The 24,904-nt window shown below is 44.5% G+C and overlaps 1 protein-coding gene across 2 annotated transcripts in view; it reads left to right on the top strand.

Annotated features, from left to right (window-relative positions):
- The first annotated feature begins 609 nt into the window (after window positions 1-609).
- Window positions 610-24,904, top strand: part of PANK1 (pantothenate kinase 1) — an 81,876-nt gene continuing 57,581 nt past the window's right edge. Inside the window, exon 1 of one of the 2 annotated variants that reach the window (XM_082269140.1) lies at window positions 610-851. In XM_082269140.1, coding sequence (XP_082125266.1) covers window positions 638-851 — 214 coding nt within the window. In that variant the 5' untranslated portion in view covers window positions 610-637. Of the gene's footprint in view, window positions 852-15,233; window positions 15,446-24,904 lie in introns of those variants that run through there. The other variant, XM_082269141.1, reaches the window with a different exon arrangement.

The following is a 24,904-nucleotide window of genomic DNA, read 5'->3' as shown; positions in this document are numbered from 1 at the left end:
TTGCAGTAGTTCCTCTCCTCCCAATGAGAATGACTTTGATCCCTGGTTCATTTTCCTGGAAGGAAACCCCCTCTGTCCTGGATGGATGCACTGCCAACATAATTCCCCTTAGTGAAGGCTCTGCTTGTCTTATTTACCTGCAGGTTTAGTGCAATATGTTATTCGGGGAGGCCATTTCTTATATCCCCCCACAGAGGGTTACACATGCATTAGACATCTCCCTATACAGGGGTACTGCAGTGCTCAGCACCTAGGAGGAGACTGGGAGAGCCACACACAACGCTCACCCTTCATAGGATACACACACTAACCTAGGGGTTTAGCACATGGGCGGAGCGACAGAAATCACGTGATGTGTCACACAGTAGGGTATAGCAATTACATCACAGCTAGTCTAGAGGTTACTCGGAGTCGGTACGCTTCACCTTGTCACTTTGCTCGCTCACGTGCGCGCCCCCGCCCGCAGCTTACGCGCCTGCGCAGTATGCACTCCCGGGCAGCGAGCTGATAGGCTGGCTCCCGTGAAAAGAACCAGCCTCAGCCAAGCCCCCGCTAACGTCACTCACCCTCCCTCCCTCCGTCCACGGGCTCCTGTGAGCACAGTGACGCCCCCTCCCGGCTCCCGCACATTGTAGTGATGGGGGATTCTGCGGAGCCCGAGGCGGCCTGTGCTCCCCGCCTGCACAATGGCTTTCATCCCCCGCCGCTGCTGGTGAACGGGGAGAACAGCCGGGTCCCGGGAGAGCATGGGCCGCTCCGAGCACACCCGGACACTGCGCACCACCAAGGCTCCCCGGCTAAGAAGAGCAGAATGAGGAGGAGGATGGACTCTGGGAGGAGGAGCAGACCCCGTGAGTGTGACAGCTGGGAGCCCCGGGGGATGATTGTTCCCTGTCATCTCATGTCATCATAGGGACATCTAATGGTGCATCGTGGTGTCATTCATTCATTCTCATGTCATCATAGGGACATCTAATGGTGCATCGTGGTGTCATTCATTCTCATGTCCTCATAGGGACATCCTAATGGTGCATTATGGAGTCCTTCATTCTCATGTCATCATAGGGACATCTAATGGTGCATTCTGGCATCATTCATTCTCATGTCCTCATAGGGACATCTAATGGTGCATTGTGGTGTCATTCATTCTCATGTCATCATAGGGACATCTAATGGTGCATTGTGGTGTCATTCATTCTCATGTCATCATAGGGACATCTAATGGTGCATTCTGGCATCATTCATTCTCATGTCCTCATAGGGACATCTAATGGTGCATTGTGGTGTCATTCATTCTCATGTCATCATAGGGACATCTAATGGTGCATTGTGGTGTCATTCATTCTCATGTCATCACAGGGACATCTAATGGTGCATTGTGGTGTCATTCATTCTCATGTCATCATAGGGACATCTAATGGTTCATTGTGGTGTCATTCATTCTCATGTCATCATAGGGACATCTAATGGTGCATTGTGGTGTCATTCATTCTCATGTCATCATAGGGTTTCTAATGGTTCATTGTGGCGTCATTCATTCTCATGTCATCATAGGGACATCTAATGGTGCATTGTAGTGTCATTCATTCTCATATCCTCATAGGGACATCTAATGGTGCATTCTGGCGTCATTCATTCTCATGTCGTCATAGGGACATCCTAACGGTGCATTATGGAGTCCTTCATTCTCATGTCATCATAGGGACATCTAATGGTGCATTGTGACGTCATTCATTCTCATATCCTCATAGGGACATCTAATGGTGCATTCTGGCATCATTCATTCTCATGTCCTCATAGGGACATCTAATGGTGCATTGTGGTGTCATTCATTCTCATGTCATCATAGGGTCGTCTGATGGTGCATTGTGGGGTCATCTGATGGTGCATTCTGGCATCATTCATTCTCATGTCCTCATAGGGACATCTAATGGTGCATTGTGGTGTCATTCGTTCTCATGTCATCATAGGGACAGCTAATGGTGCATATTGGTGTCATTCATTCTCATGTCATCATCATAGGGTCGTCTGATGGTGCATTGTGGTGTTATTCATTCTCATGTCATCAGTGGCGGCCGGTGCTCAAAAAATGTAATAGGCATTGCTTTGCGGCAAAAAACGCTGTAAAAAATAGCGTGACTTTGAGGTCACAAAAGTGTGAAAGGGGCCTTCAGTAAATAAATAAGGTATAGTGTGCCCCCTTTCAATGCACAGGGACCAGCGTGCCCCCTTTCAATGCACAGGGACCATCGTGCCCCCTTTCAATGCACAGGGACCAGCGTGCCCCCTTTCAATGCAGAGATGCCAGCGTGCCCCCTTTCAGTGCAGAGATGCCAGCGTGCCCCCTTTCAATGCAGAGTGACCAGCAAGTCCTCAGTCCTCCCGCCTCCTCCTCCGGCCAATGGCATGGGGTTTGCCTTTCGGCCAATCGGGAAGCGGGAGGACCCGCTTCCTGATTGGCCAGGAGGGAGGATCCGTGTGACAATAGCGAATTTTCATTCGCTATTGTCACACAATGGGTGGGCTCGGGCGCACTGCTCTGCGCCCCGGGTCTACCCTTTGCTGAAGCCTATTAGAGCCTCTGGCTCTAATCAGGTGATTAAAAAAAAAAAAGCCCCATTGAACTCCATACGTCCGGCGCCCCGCATGTAGATTAGGGGGCCGGACGCATGGATGGGGGGGCAGCGCCCCCAACGCACTGGCCGCCACTGCATGATGGGGTCGTCTCATGGTGCATTGTGGTGTCATTCATTCTCATGTCATCATCATAGGGATGTCTCATGGTGCATTGTGGTGTCGTTCATGTCATCGTAGGGGCATTTGATGATGGATTGTGGGTGTCATTCATTCTCATGTCATCATCATAGGGCCGTTTGGTGCATTGTGGTGTCATTTATTCTCATGTGATCATCGGGACATCTGATGGAAGAAACTCACCCCAGTGCATTGTGGTGTCATTCATTCTCAGATCATCATCATCGTAGGGGCATGTTATGGTGCATTGTGGTGTCATTTATTCTCATGTCGTCGTCATCCTAGGAGCATCTGATGGTGCATTGTGGTGTAATTCATTCTCATGTTATCCTCATAGAGACATCTAATGGTGCATTGTGGTGTCATTTATTCTCATGTCATCATAGGGACATCTAATGGTGGATTGTGGTGTCATTCATTCTCATGTCATCATAGGGACATCTAATGCTGCATTGTGGTGTCATTCATTCTCATGTCATCATAGGGTTTTCTAACGGTGCATTGTGGTGTCATTCATTCATTCTCATGTCATCATAGGGTTTTCTAATGGTGCATTGTGGTGTCATTCATTCTCATGTCATCATAGGGTTTTCTAACGGTGCATTGTGGTGTCATTCATTCATTCTCATGTCATCATAGGGTTTTCTAATGGTGCATTGTGGTGTCATTCATTCATTCATTCTCATGTCATCATAGGGACATCTAATGGTGCATTGTGGTGTCATTCATTCTCATGTCATCATAGGGTTTTCTAATGGTGCATTGTGGTGTCATTCATTCTCATGTCATAGGGTTTTCTAATGGTGGATTGTGGTGTCATTCATTCTCATGTCATCATAGGGTTTCTAATGGTTCATTGTGGCGTCATTCATTCTCATGTCCTCATAGGGACATCCTAATGGTGCATTATGGAGTCCTTCATTCTCATGTCATCATAGGGACATCTAATGGTGCATTCTGGCATCATTCATTCTCATGTCCTCATAGGGACATCTAATGGTGCATTGTGGTGTCATTCATTCTCATGTCATCATAGGGACATCTAATGGTGCATTCTGGCATCATTCATTCTCATGTCCTCATAGGGACGTCTGATGGTGCATTGTGGTGTCATTCATTCTCATGTCATCATAGGGTTTTCTAATGGTGCATTGTGGTGTCATTCATTCATTCATTCATTCTCATGTCATCATAGGGACATCTAATGGTGCATTGTGGTGTCATTCATTCTCATGTCATCATAGGGACATCTGATGGTGCATTGTGGTGTCATTCATTCTCATGTCATCAAAGGAACGTCTGATGGTGCATTGTGGTGTCATTCATTCTCATGTCATCATAGGGTTTTCTAATGGTGCATTGTGGTGTCATTCATTCATTCATTCATTCTCATGTAATCATAGGGACATCTAATGGTGCATTGTGGTGTCATTCATTCTCATGTCATCATAGGGTTTCTAATGGTTCATTGTGGTGTCATTCATTCTCATGTCATCATAGGGACATCTAATGGTGCATTGTGGTGTCATTCATTCTCATGTCATCATAGGGTTTTCTAATGGTGCATTGTGGTCTCATTCATTCTCATGTCATCATAGGGTTTTCTAATGGTGCATTGTGGCGTCATTCATTCTCATGTCATCATAGGGACATCTAATGGTGCATTGTGGTGTCATTCATTCTCATGTCATCATAGGGTTTCTAATGGTTCATCGTGGCGTCATTCATTCTCATGTCATCATAGGGACATCTAATGGTGCATTGTGGTGTCATTCATTCTCATGTCATCATAGGGTTTTCTAATGGTGCATTGTGGCGTCATTCATTCTCATGTCATCATAGGGTTTTCTAATGGTGCATTGTGGCGTCATTCATTCTCATGTCATCATAGGGTTTTCTAATGGTGCATTGTGGTGTCATTCATTCTCATGTCATCATAGGGTTTTCTAATGGTGCATTGTGGCGTCATTCATTCTCATGTCATCATAGGGACATCTAATGGTGGATTGTGGTGTCATTCATTCTCATGTCATCATAGGGTTTCTAATGGTTCATTGTGGCGTCATTCATTCTCATGTCATCATAGGGACATCCTAATGGTGCATTATGGAGTCCTTCATTCTCATGTCATCATAGGGACATCTAATGGTGCATTCTGGCATCATTCATTCTCATGTCCTCATAGGGACATCTAATGGTGCATTGTGGTGTCATTCATTCTCATTTCATCATAGGGACATCTAATGGTGCATTGTGGTGTCATTCATTCTCATGTCATCATAGGGACATCTAATGGTGCATTGTGGTGTCATTCATTCTCATGTCATCATAGGGACATCTAATGGTGCATTCTGGCATCATTCATTCTCATGTCCTCATAGGGACATCTAATGGTGCATTGTGGTGTCATTCATTCTCATGTCATCATAGGGACATCTAATGGTGCATTGTGGTGTCATTCATTCTCATGTCATCATAGGGACATCTAATGGTGCATTGTGGTGTCATTCATTCTCATGTCATCACAGGGACATCTAATGGTGCATTGTGGTGTCATTCATTCTCATGTCATCATAGGGACATCTAATGGTGCATTGTGGTGTCATTCATTCTCATGTCATCATAGGGTTTCTAATGGTTCATTGTGGCGTCATTCATTCTCATGTCATCATAGGGACATCTAATGGTGCATTGTAGTGTCATTCATTCTCATATCCTCATAGGGACATCTAATGGTGCATTGTGGTGTCATTCATTCTCATGTCGTCATAGGGACATCCTAATGGTGCATTATGGAGTCCTTCATTCTCATGTCATCATAGGGACATCTAATGGTGCATTGTGACGTCATTCATTCTCATATCCTCATAGGGACATCTAATGGTGCATTGTGGTGTCATTCATTCTCATGTCATCATAGGGTCGTCTGATGGTGCATTGTGGGGTCATCTGATGGTGCATTCTGGCATCATTCATTCTCATGTCATCATAGGGACAGCTAATGGTGCATATTGGTGTCATTCATTCTCATGTCGTCATCATCATAGGGTCGTCTGATGGTGCATTGTGGTGTTATTCATTCTCATGTCATCAGTGGCGGCCGGTGCTCAAAATTTTTTTGGGGGGGGGGGCGCAAACAGAAAAATGTAATAGGCATTGCTTTGCGGCAAAAAACGCTGTAAAAAATAGCGTGACTTTGAGGTCACAAAAGTGTGAAAGGGGCCTTCAGTAAATAAATAAGGTATAGTGTGCCCCCTTTCAATGCACAGGGACCATCGTGCCCCCTTTCAATGCACAGGGACCAGCGTGCCCCCTTTCAATGCAGAGATGCCAGCGTGCCCCCTTTCAATGCAGAGATGCCAGCGTGCCCTCTTTCAATGCAGAGATGCCAGCGTGCCCACTTTCAGTGCAGAGATGCCAGCGTGCCCCCTTTCAATGCAGAGTGACCAGCAAGTCCTCAGTCCTCCCGCCTCCTCCTCCGGCCAATGGCATGGGGTTTGCCTTTCGGCCAATCGGGAAGCGGGAGGACCCGCTTCCTGATTGGCCAGGAGGGAGGATCCGTGTGACAATAGCGAATTTTCATTCGCTATTGTCACACAATGGGTGGGCTCGGGCGCACTGCTCTGCGCCCCGGGTCTACCCTTTGCTGAAGCCTATTAGAGCCTCTGGCTCTAATCAGGTGATTAAAAAAAAAAAAAAAGCCCCATTGAACTCCATACGTCCGGCGCCCCGCATGTAGATTAGGGGGCCGGACGCATGGATGGGGGGGCAGCGCCCCCAACGCACTGGCCGCCACTGCATGATGGGGTCGTCTGATGGTGCATTGTGGTATCATTCATTCTCATGTCATCATAGGGACGTCTCATGGTGCATTGTGGTGTCATTCATTCTCATGTCATCATCATAGGGACGTCTCATGGTGCATTGTGGTGTCGTTCATGTCATCGTAGGGGCATTTGATGATGGATTGTGGGTGTCATTCATTCTCATGTCATCATCATAGGGCCGTTTGGTGCATTGTGGTGTCATTTATTCTCATGTGATCATCGGGACATCTGATGGAAGCAACTCACCCCAGTGCATTGTGGTGTCATTCATTCTCAGATCATCATCATCATCGTAGGGGCATGTTATGGTGCATTGTGGTGTCATTTATTCTCATGTCGTCGTCGTCATCCTAGGAGCATCTGATGGTGCATTGTGGTGTAATTCATTCTCATGTTATCCTCATAGAGACATCTAATGGTGCATTGTGGTGTCATTCATTCTCATGTCATCATAGGGGCATCTAATGGCCGGAATCTCTCCCGTATGCATTGTGGTGTTATTCGTTCTCCTGTCATTATGGGGCATCTGGTCGGCACACTCCCATTGTATTGTGGTGTCATTCATTAGGGCTGAAACAACGAATTAGTTGTCGATTTAATCAATCGATTATGAACATAGTTGTCAACTATTTTTAATAATCGATTAGTTGGTTACTCGATTAGTTGAACTGCATGCAGAATGCATTTGTTTACATATCAGGATATATAGTGCAGCACACATACTCCATTCATGTCAGTATACACAGTGCAGCACACATACAGCTCAATACACCATCAATGTATGTCAGTATGCACTGTGCAGCACACATACAGCTCAGTACACCCTCCCATATATGTCAGTATACACAGTGCAGCACACATACAGCTCAGTACACCCTCCATATATGTCAGTATACACAGTGCAGCACACATACAGCTCAGTACACCCTCCATACATGTCAGTATACACAGTGCAGCACACATACAGCTCAGTACACCCTCCATATATGTCAGTATACACAGTGCAGCACACATAAAGCTCAGTACACCCTCCATACATGTCAGTATACACAGTGCAGCACACATAAAGCTCAGTACACCCTCCATATATGTCAGTTTACACAGTGCAGCACACATAAAGTTCAGTACACCCTCCATATATGTCAGTATACACAGTGCAGCACACATAAAGCTCAGTACACCCTCCATATATGTCAGTATACACAGTGCAGCACACATAAAGCTCAGTACACCCTCCATATATGTCAGTATACACAGTGCAGCACACATACAGCTCAGTACACCCTCCATATATGTCAGTATACACAGTGCAGCACACATACAGCTCAGTACACCCTCCATATATGTCAGTATACACAGTGCAGCACACATAAAGCTCAGTACACCCTCCATATATGTCAGTATACACAGTGCAGCACACATACAGCTCAGTACACCCTCCATATATGTCAGTATACACAGTGCAGCACACATACAGCTCAGTACACCCTCCATACATGTCAGTAAGCTTGTAAATGTGTAAGGAGCAATGCCTCATGGGACATGTAGTCCTGGCAAGGAGAAGGAAGGGATTTAAAGTGATTCTAAAGGCAGATTTGTATTTATTTTTTTACCTTGCTATAGGGGAACTCCATAGTATACTTTGAGGCTTGTTGTTATAGGGGCACTCTTAAGGCAGGAGGAGCAAGAAGCGCCGACAGGGCACCCCAGAAGAGGAAGTATGAGTACTGATACTTTCTCAAGTACTCCCCGATATCAATTACTGATCCCTATTTTAATGTCGTGACAGGTTTTTTTTTAAAAATGATTACCGTTCTTTATAATTATGAAGAACAGTTCTTCTCTGGCTTTGAAATTGCGCTACTTCAGCGTGATTTCAAAGCTGCAGATCAGTGCAATTTGGACCTCTGATTTTTTTGCATCTTGCGACTTCATTTAACAGAACTCAATGCAAGTCAGTTGAATCGTAAAAAAGGAATCGGTTTTAGTATTGGAGCATTTGCTCGGCACCAATACCGATATCTGTGCAACACTAGTGTGTGTGTGTATGTATATGTGTGTGTATGTGTGTGTGTGTGTGTATATATATATATATATATATATATATATATATATATATATATTAATCTATATCTCTCTTCTGTCTGTTATTGGAGTAGATTCGATATTTTGTTCCCTCACCTTCTGCACACTACTACACCCTTTCCAGCAAACTATACAATGAAAGACAGGGATATTTAGTTTACATATAGCCCATCCAGATTTTGTAGTGTTAATATGTGGTCACACCCCTTTAGCACCTGATAGATTAAATACATGTACAAGCTTTTGGGATTTGCGCATAGTTATATCTTCTCTGTTGTAACGCAGGTCAGTGACCAGACCTGAACCTAGTAGATCTCCTTCATCTTGTGTCTCTATGCTCCATGTTGCCATGGTTTCCACTAGGGATTGACCGATTTTTGGCAATGCCGAAATATCGGGGGCCGATATGCACTTTCCCCGATAAATCGGAATCGGCCCCTGAGGTTGCCGATATTTCAGGAAAGTGCTGTACCGGAGTGATGCCTGCAGCTAGAGGCATCACCCCGGTACCGGCGTCCATAGCTGACGGTCGGCTGTCTTGTAATAACAACCGATGAGAAGCCACTCGCTGTCATTACAAGGAGCAGGAGGGGACTTCCCCACCCCCCCCCCTCGCTCCCCCCCCACCCGCCACCTTCCGCGGCTCGCCTGGGTCTCCCGTCCCACCGGGAGACCCGGGCATCCTACCTGCACGGCCGCCGAAGAGAAGACCCGATCAAAGCCACATTCGGCTCTGATTGGGTCTCCATGTAAAAAACCCGGAAGTGATGTCATGACAGGGTTCCGGGTACTCGGCTGCAAATTAAAAAAAAATGCCAGCATTCAAAACAGCCAAACTTGGCGTTTTGAATGCTTTTAAGTGCAGAGGAGGGGTTTGGGGTCTTTTGAAACCCCAGATCCCTCCACCAGAAGCTGTGCAGGAATGACGTGCCTGCACCGGACACGACGAGCGGGGAAGGTGCAGGGCATTCTGGGATGCGAAAGAGGACGCACTGGCTTCAGCTGCCCACACCTGAGATGGCAGCGCTGGACAAGACATTTTCAAGGTAAGCATTTCTTCTAAAAGGTAAATGCGACCTGGGACAGTTCAGAGGTTATCCATTGTGGAATGCACTAGCCCTGCCCTGACTGTCCCGGGGGTATTTTTAGTGAAAAATACTTTCCGAGGGTGGAACTCCGCTTTAAGGCAATGCAAAACATACTGGACAGATGTGAAAGGGCCTGTTTCTTCCAGTGCTGCACAATCACAGTAATGCATGTAACACACATTGGTGCGATGCAGCACTCTTCATTCTGAATGGCATCCCAGCGCACCTAGCCAACAAATGCCCCACATATATGAAAGGCTTTTGGCACATATAGCGGCTCCTTTGAATGTATCAGCTGACCTAAAGTGGTTGTGAACCTCAGACATGAAATATGAACAAAGCATATCCCTCTATAGTGTGTACTTGTCTCAATCCAGAGCAGTAAGTGTCTTTTCTGCTTTGTATCTCTACTTACAGCATGAATCACTTCTGACAAATTTTCCTGTCACCAAGAAAAAAGAGGTGACAGGAGAGGGAGCTCCAGCACACCGCCTGTGATTGACAGCCTCGGTTCTGTTCCTGTGTGGTGTGTGAAGGGGAGGGTGGCTGGGAATTTTCTTTTCTTTCTGGAAATGTTCTTTTCTTGCACTCATGCACTCACTTTACACTGCTCAGAAAATTGAAGTAACCCTTTTAAATCAGAGTATAGCATCGGATCAGTTAAACTTCTGAGATATTGATCTGGTCAGTTAAGTAGCAGAGGGGGTTGTTAATTTAATTAACACCAAAGCAGCTGAAACTGATTAACAGGTGCACTAGATGGGCAACAATGAGACGACCTCCAAAACAGGAATGGTTTTACAGGTGGAGGCCACTGACATTTTTTTCCCTACTCATCATTTCTGTTTTTCACTAGTTTTGCATTTGGCTAGGGTCAGTGTCACTACTGGTAGCATGAGGCAAAACCTGGACCCTATAGTGGTTGCACAGGCAGTCCAGCTCCTCCAGGATGGCACATCAATACGTGCCATTGCCAGAAGGTTTTCTGTGTCTCCCAGCACAGTCTCAAGAGCATGGAGGAGATTCCAGGAGACAGGCAGTTACTCTAGGAGAGCTGGACAGGGCCATAGAATATCCTTTACCCATCAGGGTGGCCTGAGGGCCTGACGTCCTGCCCGGCACAGTGGAGCTCAATTGGCATTTACCATTGAACACCAGAATTGGCAGGTCCGTCACTGGCGCCCTGTGGCGCCTGTGGAGAACATTTATGCTGCCTGGAACATCGTTCAGCATGATCTGTTTGGTGGTGGGTCAGTGACGGTCCGGGGAGGCATATCCATGAAGGGATACACAGACCTCTACAGGCTAGACAATGGCACCCTGACTGCCATTAAGTATCAGGATGAAATCCATTGTCAGACCCTACACTGGTGCAGTGGGTCCTGCATTCCTCCTGGTGCACAACAATGCCGGCCTCGTGGTGAAAGTATGCAGCCAGTTCCTGGAGGATGAAAGAATTTATACCATTAAATGGCCCCAATGCTCGCCTGACCTAAATCCAATAGAACCCCTCTGGTACATTATGTTTTGGTCCACCCGAAGCCGCTAGGTTGCGCCTCAGTCTGTTCAGGAGCTCAGTGATGCCCTGGTCCAGATCTTGGAGGAAATACCCCAGGGCACCTTCCGTCGTCTCATTATGAGCATGCCGACGTTGTCAGACATTCATACAAGCATGTGGGGGCCATACAAACTACCGAGTACCATTTTGAGTTGCTGCAGTAAAATTTCAGCAAAATGGACTAGCCTGCTGCGCTGCTGCATCGCTTTTTCACTTTGATTTTCGGGGTGTCTTTGAATTCAGCCCTCTAGGTTAATAATTTTCATTTCCATGAAACGATGTGGCATCCTTTCATTCCTAACACATTACCCAGTCCATTTCAGTATAGATATCCAGCATGATATTTTTCCCCTTTGAGATCTGATGTGTTTTTTAAAGTGTTCCTTTTATTTTATTTTGAGCAGTGTATTTGTCAGACGATTCTCCCATCATTGATTCGAAAATTGTTTTTTTTTTTTCAAAAAATTCCCAACATACCCAAACACTCAATTTCGATTGCCGCATGAAAATTGGCCATTGCTGCAGCCCACTAATGGTGTGACATTCGATTTAAAATTCTTAGATAAGATTTTGGAAAGAAAATTATTTTGGAATTGGACCCATGAATGAGCAGCATTAGGGTTCATGCACATGGCTGTACACTGCCCAGACCAGGGTTTGCATTTTTCCGGCAGTCAAAATGTTCCTATCTTTAATGCGAATCTTCTGCGTAGAAGCTCCTAAAATCTGGTAAAAGCCTATGTGTACATGGACACACGCTTTTATGGAGTTGAGTTTAGGACCTTTGCCAAAAGCTTCTAAAATCAAGTTAAGGAGCTGCCAGTGTACATGAAGCCTTAGACCGTTTGTCTGCTCTTCATCCATGACGGATGAAAAATGGACATCAATGCATCTCTATGGAAAAACAGATGTAAATGGATGATCATCCATTTACATCAGTTTACATCTGCTTCTGTCAACATCCATTTTTTTTTTTTTTTTTTCAACAAATCAATGCCCTATTTTTCTTCTGTTAAGAAAAACTAATCGGAAGAAAAACGTATGTAAACGGACAAACGGTGCAAAATTTTAAAGTAATTCCTCCCTCTGTCACTCAGCAACATGAGCATCTTGGCTTGGGGACAAATATAAACTCACAGGCCACTTTATTAGGTACACCCGTTCAATTACTTGGGAACACAAACTGCTATTCAGCCAATCACAGGGCAGCAACTCAATGCATTTAGGCATCTAAATGTAGTGAAGAGGACTTTCTTAAGTTCAAACCGAGCATCAGAATGGGGAAGAAAGGGGATTTAAGTGACTTTGAACATGCCATGGTTGTTGGTGCCAGATGGACTGGTCTGAGTATTTCAAAAACTGCTGATCTACTGGAATTTTCACACAACCATCTCTCGGGTTTACAGAGAATGGTCCGAAAAATAAAAAATATCCAGTGAGCGGCAGTTGTGTGGTTGAAAATGCCTTGTTGATGTCAAAGGAGAATGGATAGACTGGTTTAAAATTCTAGGCAATAGTAACTCAAATAACCACTTGGCACAACCAAAGTATGCAGAATACCATCTCTGAACTCGCAACACATTGAACCTTGAAGCCGATAGGCTACAGCAAACCACACCGGGTGCTATTCTTGTCAGCTAAGAACAGGAAACTAAAATTCACACAGGCTAACCAAAATTGGACAATAGAAGATTGGAAAAATGTTGCCTGGTCTGATGAGACTCGATTTCAGCTGCGACATTCAGATTGTAGGGTCAGAATTTGGCATAAACAACATGAAAGCATGGATCCATCCTGCTTTGTATCAACAATTCAGGCTGGTGGTGGTGGTGTGTGGGGGATATTTTTTTGGCACACTCTGGGCCCTTTAGTACCAAATAAACATTGTTTTAATGCCACAGCCTACCTGAATATGGTTGTCCATCCCTTTATGACTACACTGTACCCATCTTCTGATGGCTACTTGCTGCAGGATAACGCACCATGTCACAAAGCCCAGATCATCTCAAACTGGTCTCTTGAACATGACAATGAGGTCACTGTAATCCAATGGGCTTCATCAATCACCAGATCTCAATCCAATGCAGAACCTTTGGGATGTGGTGGAAAGGGAGATTTGCATCATGGATGTGCAGCCGACAAATCTGCAGCAACTGCGTGATGTCATCATGTCAATATGGACCAAAATCTCTGAGGAATGTTTCCAACTCCTTGCCACGATCTCTGCCACAAAGAATGAAGGCATTTCTGAAGGCAAAAGGGGGTCCAACCTGGTACTGGCAAGGTGTACCCAATAAAGTGAGTGCATATCATTTTTTGTAGGCCTCGTGTACACTGCTGCTGATAAACGAACGTTTAGGAGCAGTTGGCTGAACTCTCCTCTGTTATCTTATCTGCCCATGGACACTGAGATGTTTTATAGTAGGGATCGTCTGATATCGTTTTTTCATTGCCAATACCGATACTGATATTTTGGCCATCGCGAATTGGTATCGGCCGATATTTCTTTTTTTTTTTTTTTTTTGGACAGGTACTCTTGTGGAGGGATCTGGGGGTCTAAAAGACCTCAAACCCCTCCTCTGCACTTAAAAGCATTGGAAACGCCAAGTTTGGCTGTTTTGAATGCTGTCATTTTTTTAAATCTGATGCCAGTACCCGGAAGTGATGTCATGACATCACTTCTGGGTTTTTGCATGGAGACCCGATAAGAGCTGAATGTGGCTTTGATCGGGTCTTCAGCGACCGTGCAGGCTGGTTGCCCGGGTCTCCCTGTGGGACGGGAGACCCCGGCGAGCCGTGGAAGGCGGCGGGGGTAGGGGGCGTCCCTTCCCGCTCCTTGTAATGACAGCCGAGCGGCTTCTCAGCTCCTCTAGCTGCAGGCATCACTCTGGTACAAGCACTTTCCGAAATAGCGGTAATATTGGTCATCTTGGTGGCCGATTCCAATATATCGAGGGAAAGTGCATATCTTCCCTTGATATATTGGCTTTGCCAGTAATCGGTCGATCTCTAGTTTATAGTCCTTTTAGAGGCAGTGGAGTTTAACTGAAAGCAAAAAAATGCTTTCAGGCTGAAGTTTATTGGCATTTGAAGCGCCAAATGCTTGTAGCTGCGTGCAAACGCAACTAAACGTAGTAACTCACGTTCATAAGCATTTCGCTTATTGGTGTTTTCAATGGGGATACATTTCTGACCATTTTACAATGTAAAAACGATTCTAAATGCAAACGCCATAAACGCACGTTTTTAACCGTTGGTTACTGGCTGTCAAGTTCCAGCGTTCAGGAGAGGTTTTTTAACATCCCGTGCACATGAGGCCCTACGGAGTTACTTTTATTTGCAGTGCGTTCATGTTCTTCCATTATGTGCAAAAAAAAAAATATAGCACGTTTTTACTTCCTTTTTTTTATTTATTTTGTAGCACTTATTGGTGCATATGTGTTCATTCTGTGTTTTAGAACTGCATCTTGTGTACAGGAGCCCTTCGTTGTCACCCATAAACCTCAGGTTTATTAATAAGCAGAGTGATCTAGGATTGTGTTTGTAGAATATACAATGCAGATGACATGATTGCTATGCAGTGATCCAGTGTGCTAGCTGTGTACAGGGAAGCCTAGACATCCCAGATAAAAGCACATCATCCAGGCTGGCAGAGCTCCCCCCTCTCCCTGTGTATTGGGTGCTCCCCCCCTTCTCACTGTGCATTGGGTGCTCCAGCCTTCCCATCAGCAGCATACAAGCCGGGGGTGGATTGGTGAGAAGACAGTCAGTAGACTGCTTAAAATCAATGTGCTGTTAAATGCCAGACTGGTGCAGCCAATGAGGCAAGCAGAAAGCCGAACACACCTACTGACACCATGGGAGGCCGGGCTGCTAATCAGCCAATCAGCAGGCAGGAAGCATGGCTTTTGTGACTGCATTGTAAATAGCATGTAGAGAAGGCACAGTTCACCGGGCGTTTCACAATTTCTATGCAGGAAAAAAACCTGTGACCTTGTTCCTAGTGATTTCACAGCAGACAGTCTTGAAATGCGAAGGTCCTGGTCACATCTCTCCGGAATCTGAAGGCTTGGAAGAGAAAAGCTGCTACATCATACATATAACAATGAAGCTCATTGATGGCAAGAAGCATTGTAAGTACAGATGTGAATGCAGGCGACCGATTGCCCATGCCTGATGAGATTTGTAGGATTTCCAATAAGAGAGTCGCTATTTGTGTATGTATGTATGTATGTATGTATGTATATATATATGTGTGTGTGTGTGTGTGTCTGTGATGATGTATGGTAAAAGACATAGCCAGGGCGATGGCAGGAGAATGCATGACAACACCGGGATCTGATATGGTCAGCTGACACTTGTTGTAACATGGCAGGATGTGTATATACATATGTCTGTCTATACATGGCATGATGTGTACATACATGTCTGTCTATACATGGCAGGATGTGTACATATGTCTGTCTATACATGGCAGGATGTGTACATGCATTTGTCTGTCTATATACATGGCAGGATGTGTACATACATATGTCTGTCTATATACATGGCAGGATGTGTACATACATATGTCTGTCTATACATGGCAGGATGTGTACATACATGTCTGTCTATACATGGCAGGATGTGTACATACATGTCTGTCTATATACATGGCAGGATGTGTACATACATATGTCTGTCTATATACATGGCAGGATGTGTACATGCATTTGTCTGTCTATATACATGGCAGGATGTGTACATACATATGTCTGTCTATACATGGCAGGATGTGTACATACATATGTCTGTCTATACATGGCAGGATGTGTACATACATGTCTGTCTATACATGGCAGGATGTGTACATACATATGTCTGTCTATACATGGCAGGATGTGTACATACATATGTCTGTCTATACATGGCAGGATGTGTACATACATGTCTGTCTATACATGGCAGGATGTGTACATACATGTCTGTCTATATACATGGCAGGATGTGTACATGCATATGTCTGTCTATACATGGCAGGATGTGTACATGCATATCTGTCTATACATGGCATGATGTGTACATACATATACATGTCTGTCTATATACATGGCAGGATGTGTACATGCATATGTCTGTCTATACATGCAGTGATCCATCTTATATGTGTACGGTATTCTTCCTTTTATTTCTCATTTCACTTTATTTTATATGATTATTATAATAATAGTCTGCTCACATTTGCACCTAGGACTATGTAAATCTGCTGTAATAGGCAGTCACTCAGATTGTACATTTTGGCAGATGGCAATCTTGCTAACTAGAATTCTAGTAATTGTTAAGAAATGTTTACAGCGACGTAAGCCGCACTGCATACTGGACATTTGCCTTTTTTTTTTTTTTTCCCCCAAACAGGATTTATTGAAAAAATAATTTTCTGACCATACAGTACAGGAATATGTCAAGCATATTTTTATACATTTAATGTATTGCACTGCCTTTTTTATCTGTGTAAAAATAGCCTTAATTACAAGGGTGACAACAGATTCCCCTGCAGTGAAATCACCGCAGCGTTGTCACCTTTTTCAGTGCTGTTTCACCACACAAGTAGAGGAGGGGGGATCCCAGTGTTGTCACTGCTGAAAATCCTGCTATGCAAGGCCAGTTAGCATTGGCCATGTCTGTCTTCTACCTTGGCATTATATATCACCTGGAGAGAGAAGGGGCATAAGTGACACAGAGTAGTGGGCTTTGTCACGCGTTATGCGGTGATCAACATTTTCCCACACCGGATGGGTCACCACTGGGGCACATAGAAAATAAGTGTTTTCTATGTGCCCTGTTCATACCACAACGCTGGTGTGATGTGCATTGCAGTGCAGGAAAAATGCAACACGTCTGCACTTTTCAGCACCACACTAGATGGCGCCGCGTGTCACAACATGCTGCAGTCCAGTGACATGTGTGAAGTGTCACTACATGACAGTTCAAATAAAGCTGAAAGAAAAAACAAGCAGTGCGCCGAGACTCTCATCACACCGCTCTTTGCTGGGGCAATACTCTAGCCTGCATGGTAAAATGCGGCCTTGTACTGTGCAGGCCAATGTGAACCTAGCTTTAACCCTGGTACGCACTATTCATTTTTTTCTTTTCTTTTCATTCAACCCAGCGGGTTGAGTGAAAAAAAACTGTCAGGTCCGGAACGCACTATGCATAGTAAGTACAGCAGTCTCCCCCGCTGAGCTCTTGTGTTCTGATAGGGGGACAGCCCCCTGCCAAATCACTCCGATCAGCGCTCTCTGCCATTGGTTGAGAGCGCTGATCAGGAGTCGGCTGCAGGGTTTCCAGCATGTTCGTCCGACAGAAGCTGGCCGAACAGACAGACTGACATACACAGGGGCCAAATGTCAGCCATCTTTTTTTCTGGAATCGGCAAATGTCTCCTGACATTCGGCCCGTGTGTATCCGGCTTTAGATTAGAGCATTGTAGCCTCTGTGTTGACATATGAAGTGGATTTCTTGTGCACCTGAAATGGGAAAGTAAAGAGAAACTGCAGTTATGAAAGTGGGCAGCAAGGTGGGCGGAATATTCAAACTTAAAGTGGTTCTAAACCCACAACAGTAAAATCAGTCTGTAAATGCAGTAAAGCATGCTTGTTACACTCCCTGTTGAACCTAAGGGGTTAATCCTCTGCATTGTGTAAAAAGGTTTTTTGATCCTGTCTTCTCTGCTTTTCCCTTTCTTCCACTGTCCCCAATCCATCGCCTGATAGAACAGAGCCTTGGGGACAAGCTGCACATGCTCAATTTGGTGTGTATTGCTAGAGAGTTTTTTTGGGAGATTGCATTTGATCAGCACAGGGCCAACCAACACTGTCCAGACAGAGGGTCAGAGGTCCTGCAGCCTCATAGGACTGTTAGGGGAGAATGAAAACTCCCCCTACAAACTTTAACCAGTCCTCTGCTGGACTCTGATAAAAGTCACTGCTATATACTGCTGATGAGAAAAGGAATTTAACAGTTTATATTTACTAAAATAATTGTTTTTCCATGTAAATATATATATATATATATATATATATATATATATATATATATATATATATATATACAGTATCTCACAAAAAAGTGAGTACACCCCTGACCTTTTTGTAAATATTTTATTATATCTTTTCATGTGACAACACTGAAGAAATTACACTTTGCTACAATGTAAAGTAGTGAGTGTACAGCTTGTATATCAGTGTAAATTTGCTGTCCCCCCCCTCAAAATAACTCAACACACTGCCATTACTGTCTTAACTGCTGACGACAAAAGTGAGTACACCCCTAAGTGAAAATGTCCAAAATGGGCCCAATTAGCAATTTTCCCTCCCCTGTGTCATATGACTCGTTAGTCTTACAAGCTCTCACTCTCTCATACTGGTCACTGGAAGTTCAACATGGCACCTCATGGCAAAGAACTCTGAGAATCTGAAAAAAAGAATTGTTGCTCTACATAAAGATGGCCTAGGCTAAGAAGATTGCCAAGACCCTGAAACTGAGCTGAAGCACGGTGGCCAAGACCATACAGTGGTTTAAAAGGACAGGTTCCACTCAGAACAGGCCTCGCCATGGTCGACCAAAGAAGTTGAGTGCACGTGCTCGGCGTCATATCGAGAGGTTGTCTTTAGGAAATAGACGTATAAGTGCTACCATCATTAATGCAGAGGTTGAAGGGGTGGGGGTCAGCCTGTCAGGGCTCAGACCATACGCCGCACATTGCATCAAATTGGCCTTCCTTGCTGTCGTCCCAGAAGGAAGCCTCTTCTAAAGATGATGCACAAGGAAGCCTGCAAACAGTTTGCTGAAGACAAGCAGACTAAGGACATGGATTACTGGAACCATGTCCTGTGGTCTGATGAGACCAATATAAACTTATTACAGTTACTCTTTGAGTACAAAGACAAGGGTGTCTTGCCTACAGTCAATCATGGTGTTGGGAGTGTCATGGTCTGGGACTGTATGAGTGCAGCCGGCACTTGGGAGCTTCAGTTCATTGAGGGAACAATGAATGCCAACATGTACTGTGACATACTGAAGCAGAGCATGATCTCCTCCCTTTAGAGACTGGGCCGCAGGGCAATATTCCAACAGGATAATGACCCCAAACACACCTTCTAGACCACTGCCTTGGTAAAGAAGCTGAGGGTAAAGGTGATGGACTGGACAAGCATGTCTCCAGACCTAAAGATCTCTAACATCCACCAGCTTTGGAGGAGTGGAAGAGGACTCCAGTGGCAACCTGTGTCACCTCTGGTGACATCCATGCCCAAGAGGGTTAAGGCAGTGCTGGAAAATAATGGTGGCCACATAAAATATTGGCCCCAATTTGGACATTTTCACTTAGGGATGTACTTACTTTTGTTGCCTGTGGTTTAGACATTAATGGCTGTGTGTTGTCACATGAAAATATTATAATAAAATATTTACAAAAATGTGAGGGTTGTACTTATATTTGTGAGATACTGTATATACAGGACCATATAATTAGCAACCTGGGAGAACCAGTTATCTTCTAGTGCATAATTATCAGGGAAAGGTTACTGTTGACGTGTACACAGAGATGTTGGATACCTATTGTCTTATACCTAGAGATATTTGGTAGCTTTTGTCACATATATATGTAGAGATATTCAATCACTGTTGTCACATTCGTAGAAATATTGAACCACTTTTGTATTCATAGAGATGTTGGATAGCGATTGTTGCATTGCTAGAGATGTTGGATCGCCATTGCCATATGGCTAGAGATGTTGGATCGCCATTGCCATATGGCTAGAGATGTTGGATTTCCATTGCCATATGGCTAGAGATGTTGGATCGCCATTGCCATATGGCTAGAGATGTTGGATTGCCATTGCCATATGGCTAGAGATGTTGGATTTCCATTGCCATATGGCTAGAGATGTTGGATTTCCATTGCCGTATGGGCAGAGATGTTGGAACATTTCTGTGCAAAGCTTTTATGTGGAAAGCAATAGTATTTTCACACAAGGTTTCTGCAGCTATATATACATAGTGATATCATGTCAACGAAGCTCATAACGGGTTCTCGGGGGGTTGGACATTTTTTTGATGATTCGCTGTTTAACTTAAACTTTAGTCAAGACTTCTTTTCCTTTTCTTTTTTTCTCAGCGGAGAAGTGCCGGAACCTCTGTTGCTTTTGGTTCTTAAAGGGAAGCTTTCCATTGCTTTTGAATTTGGCAGTTGATTGGATACCTGGGATGAGGGCGCTGTGCATGGCGTTTATTGGATAAATATCCATATTTGGGCAGTGGAGGAAGAGGGGAGGACTTTCGTCTCCCAAGAATGCTTGCTTTGGGTGTGACTGCCAGGGTCTCGGAGGGCCCACTAGTACAAGTTTATTTCTAAACTGATCGTTACTGGCATGATCAAGCGGACATTGTCTTCTGTCTATAGACACCTTTTTTAAAGAGCAACTCCAGAGAAAGTAAAAAATTCAAGTCAAGGATTAACTGGTCATGTAGGTCTAAGGGAAAGAAAGGGGAAGCCTTCCCAACTGGGGGAAGACAGTGATTATTGCTAGCGGCTCTAGCATCTGCTATCGATAATTGCAGGTAATACCTGACATGCTGGTTGTACCCAAGCTGATCGATCGATCAACTTGGTACATTGAGCCTGCCCATGCAGTTCCTGCTGCAAGATTTGAAGCATGTACAGTGCCTTGCAAAGTATTTGGCCCACTTGAACTTTTTGACCTTTTGCCACATTTCAGGCTTCAAACATAAAGATATAAAACTGTAATTTTTTGTGAAGAATCAACAAGTGGGACACAATCATGAAGTGGAATGAAATTTATTGGATATTTCAAACTTTTTTAACAAATAAAAACTGAAAAATTGGGCGTGCAAAATTATTCAGCCCCCTTAAGTTAATACTTTGTAGCGCCACCTTTTGCCTGTGATTACAGCTGTAAGTCACTTGGGGTATGTCTCTATCAGTTTTGCACATCGAGAGACTGAAATTTTTGCCCATTCCTCCTTGCAAAACAGCTCGAGCTCAGTGAGGTTGGATGGAGAGCGTTTGTGAACAGCAGTTTTCAGTTCTTTCCACAGATTCTCGATTGGATTCAGGTCTGGACTTTGACTTGGCCATTCTAACACCTGGATATGTTTATTTGTGAACCATTCCATTGTAGATTTTGCTTTATGTTTTGGATCATTCTCTTGTTGAAGACAAATCTCCGTCCCAGTCTCAGGTCTTTTGCAGACTCCATCAGGTTTTCTTCCAGAATGGTCCTGTATTTGGCTCCATCCATCTTCCCATCAATTTTAACCATCTTCCCTGTCCCTGCTAAAGAAAAGCAGGCCCAAACCATGATGCTGCCACCACCATGTTTGACAGTAGGGATGGTGTGTTCAGGGTGATGAGCTGTGATGCTTTTACACCAAACATAACGTTTTGCATTGTTGCCAAAAAGTTCGATTTTGGTTTCATCTGACCAGAGCACCTTCTTCCACATGTTTGGTGTGTCTCCCAGGTGGCTTGTGGCAAACTTTAAACGACACTTTTTATGAATATCTTTAAGAAATGGCTTTCTTCTTGCCACTCTTCCATAAAGGCCAGATTTGTGCAGTATACGAGTGATTGTTGTCCTATGGACAGAGTCTCCCACCTCAGCTGTAGATCTCTGCAGTTCATCCAGAGTGATCATGGGGCTCTTGGCTGCATCTCTGATCAGTCTTCTCCTTGTATGAGCTGAAAGTTTAGAAGGACGGCCAGGTCTTCGTAGATTTGCAGTGGTCTGATACTCCTTCCATTTCAATATTATCGCTTGCACAGTGCTCCTTGGGATGTTTAAAGCTTGGGAAATCTTTTTGTATCTGAATCCAGTTTTAAACTTCTCCACAACAGTATCTCGGACCTGCCTGGTGTGTTCCTTGTTCTTCATGATGCTCTCTGCGCTTTAAACGGACCTCCTGAAACTATCACAGTACAGGTGCATTTATACGGAGACTTGATTACACACAGGTGGATTCTATTTATCATCATTAGTCATTTAGGTCAACATTGGATCATTCAGAGATCCTCACTGAACTTCTGGAGAGAGTTTGCTGCACTGAAAGTAAAGGGGCTGAATAATTTTGCACGCCCAATTTTTCTGTTTTTATTTGTTATATCCAATGAATTTCGTTCCACTTCATGATTGTGTCCCACTTGTTGTTGATTCTTCACAAAACATTACAGTTTTATATCTTTATGTTTGAAGCCTGAAATGTGGCAAAAGGTTGAAAAGTTCAAGGGGGCCGAATACGTTCGCACGGCACTGTATGGCCTGCTTTACAGTGGTTGTAACGGCAGAAGGTTTTTTTATTTGAATGCATTAAGATCAAAAGCTTTCTGTTTGCAGCAGCCCCCCTAATACTTACCTGAGCCCCATCTCTATTCAAGAGGTTGTAAACCTTTTTTTTTTTTTTTTCCTTTTTACCCTGAAAGACAAACCCATAATGAGCTAGTATGCATCGCATACTAGCTCATTATGAAATACTTACCTTAGAACGTGCCGCCCGCTTACCTGTATGACGGGCGACATGTCCAGTCGCCCGTCTTCCGGGATCGCGGCATCCGGCCATCTGATTGGCCGGAGCCGCGGTGACGTCGCGCACGCGCGCGGGAGCCGACGGTCACGGCACGAGTGGCCGTTCCTTCAGAGCGCATGCGCCAGTGACGTCACTGGATGCATCGAAGGTAAATATCTCCTAAACGGTACATGTTTAGGAGATATTTACAGTACCTATAGGTAAGCCTTACCATAGGCTTGCCTATAGGTACAACTTGCCGAGGAGGGTTTACTTCCTCTTTCAGCGATATCCACGAGTGCCTCAGCCTTCCAGGACTCTCTCTCTCCTGATTGGCTGAGACACAGCAGCGGCGCCATTGGCTCCCGTTGCTGTCAATCAAACGCAGCCGATCAGGAAAGAGAGGGGGCGGGGCCGATCAGGAAAGAGAGGGGGCGGGGCCGATCAGCAAGTCTGTGTCTGAATGAATACACAGAGCTGCAGCTCGGCTTGGTGCCCCCATAGCAAGCTGCTTGCTGTGGGGGCACTTGACAGGAGTGAGGGGGCAGGAGCTTTAGCCAGGAACCCGAAAAGAGGAGGATCCGAGATGCCCTGTGCAAAACAAATCAACTGCACAGAGCAGGTAAGTTTATTATGTTTGTTATTTTAATAGCAGCGCGCCGCGACCTGTGAGGTCGCCCCGGGAAGTAGCGTCGCCCCAGTGTGAACGGGGCCTTATTGTTAGTGTAGTCTACATTTGTAAACAAGATGCTTGCTTGCTGTGTTGGTAAATACACGTCACTGGGAAGATATTCCTTGAATGTTGTTCCTTTTAATAACCATGATGTGAAAGCTAAGACCCAAATACCACGAACAATCTCATTCCTCCTTAATTATAATCCTATTATATACAGGAAATAAACATGCCTTAACACATTCTTTTCCTAAACGGTTGTACCAAACACTTCTTGGAAGCAAACCAAAAAAAAAAATAAAAAATCCAGAAGCTTGGACAATATTGGGCTTTCTGGACCGTAAACTGCTACTGTAATCATTGGTCAATCATTCTCTATAGAATAGGGGCCTTCTTAAAAAACAATACAGAGCATTGTACCACCAGAGGCCTTTCTACCACTAGTGCCCATCCTCCTTCCTTTTTCCTTAATTGTAAAAAAAATGAATCTGGCATGATCGGTATTGATGGGCCCCAATGTTTTTACATGTTAGTGAAGTATAGGGCGTTCCAAAGGTCAAGGTGTTCTAAATCACTGCAGTTGTAAATTAACGTTGATTTGAACCCACTAACAGAAAATGGAATGAACGTACTTCAAATAAACACTTTCAAAGAAAATCTTAATAGTGGCCAGCTTTACTGTTGGGGTGTCTTAAAGCGATTTGTATACCCAGAATAAAAAAAAACCCTGCAAGACAATGCAGCACATTATGAAATACCTTTGCATGACGTTCCCCCGGCGTTTCTTCCGGGATCGTGCCAGAGCCCTCGGTTCCGGCACAATATGCTGGACCTTCATTATAGGCTTACCTGTAGGTAAAAAATTAAATAAAGGGGGGTATACAACCGCTTTAATACTAACAGAACCAGTTTATAAAAACATTTGAACACCTGTAATCTTTTGCACAGCCATGGTCAAAAGTTTTGAGAACACAAATATTAATTTTTGCAAAGTCCGCCGCCTCAGTTTTTATGATGGCAATTTGCATAATGTGCATACAATTTGCATAGAATGTTATGAAGAGTGATAGAAGATTCGCAAATTGAATGCCTCTTTGCCATGACAATGAACGTAATTCCATAAGAAAAATACATTTCCATTGCATTTGTGAAGAAGGCTTCAGGGCGCCCAAGAAAGTCCAGCAAGTGCCAGGACCGCCTCCTACAGTTTATTCAGCTGCAGGGTCAGGGCACCACCAGTGCAGAGTTTGCTTAGGAATGGCAGCAGACAGGTGTGAGTACATCTGCACCCACAGTGAGGGGAAGACTTTTGGAGGATGCCATGGTGTCAGGAAGGGCAGTAAAGAAGCCACTTCTC

Source organism: Pelophylax lessonae (genome assembly GCF_965119305.1).
Source record: "Pelophylax lessonae genome assembly, chromosome: 9".
In the NCBI taxonomy this organism is placed as follows: domain Eukaryota; kingdom Metazoa; phylum Chordata; class Amphibia; order Anura; family Ranidae; genus Pelophylax; species Pelophylax lessonae.
The sequence above is the reverse complement of the archived record's forward strand: the minus strand, read 5'-3'. Positions and strand labels throughout refer to the sequence as shown.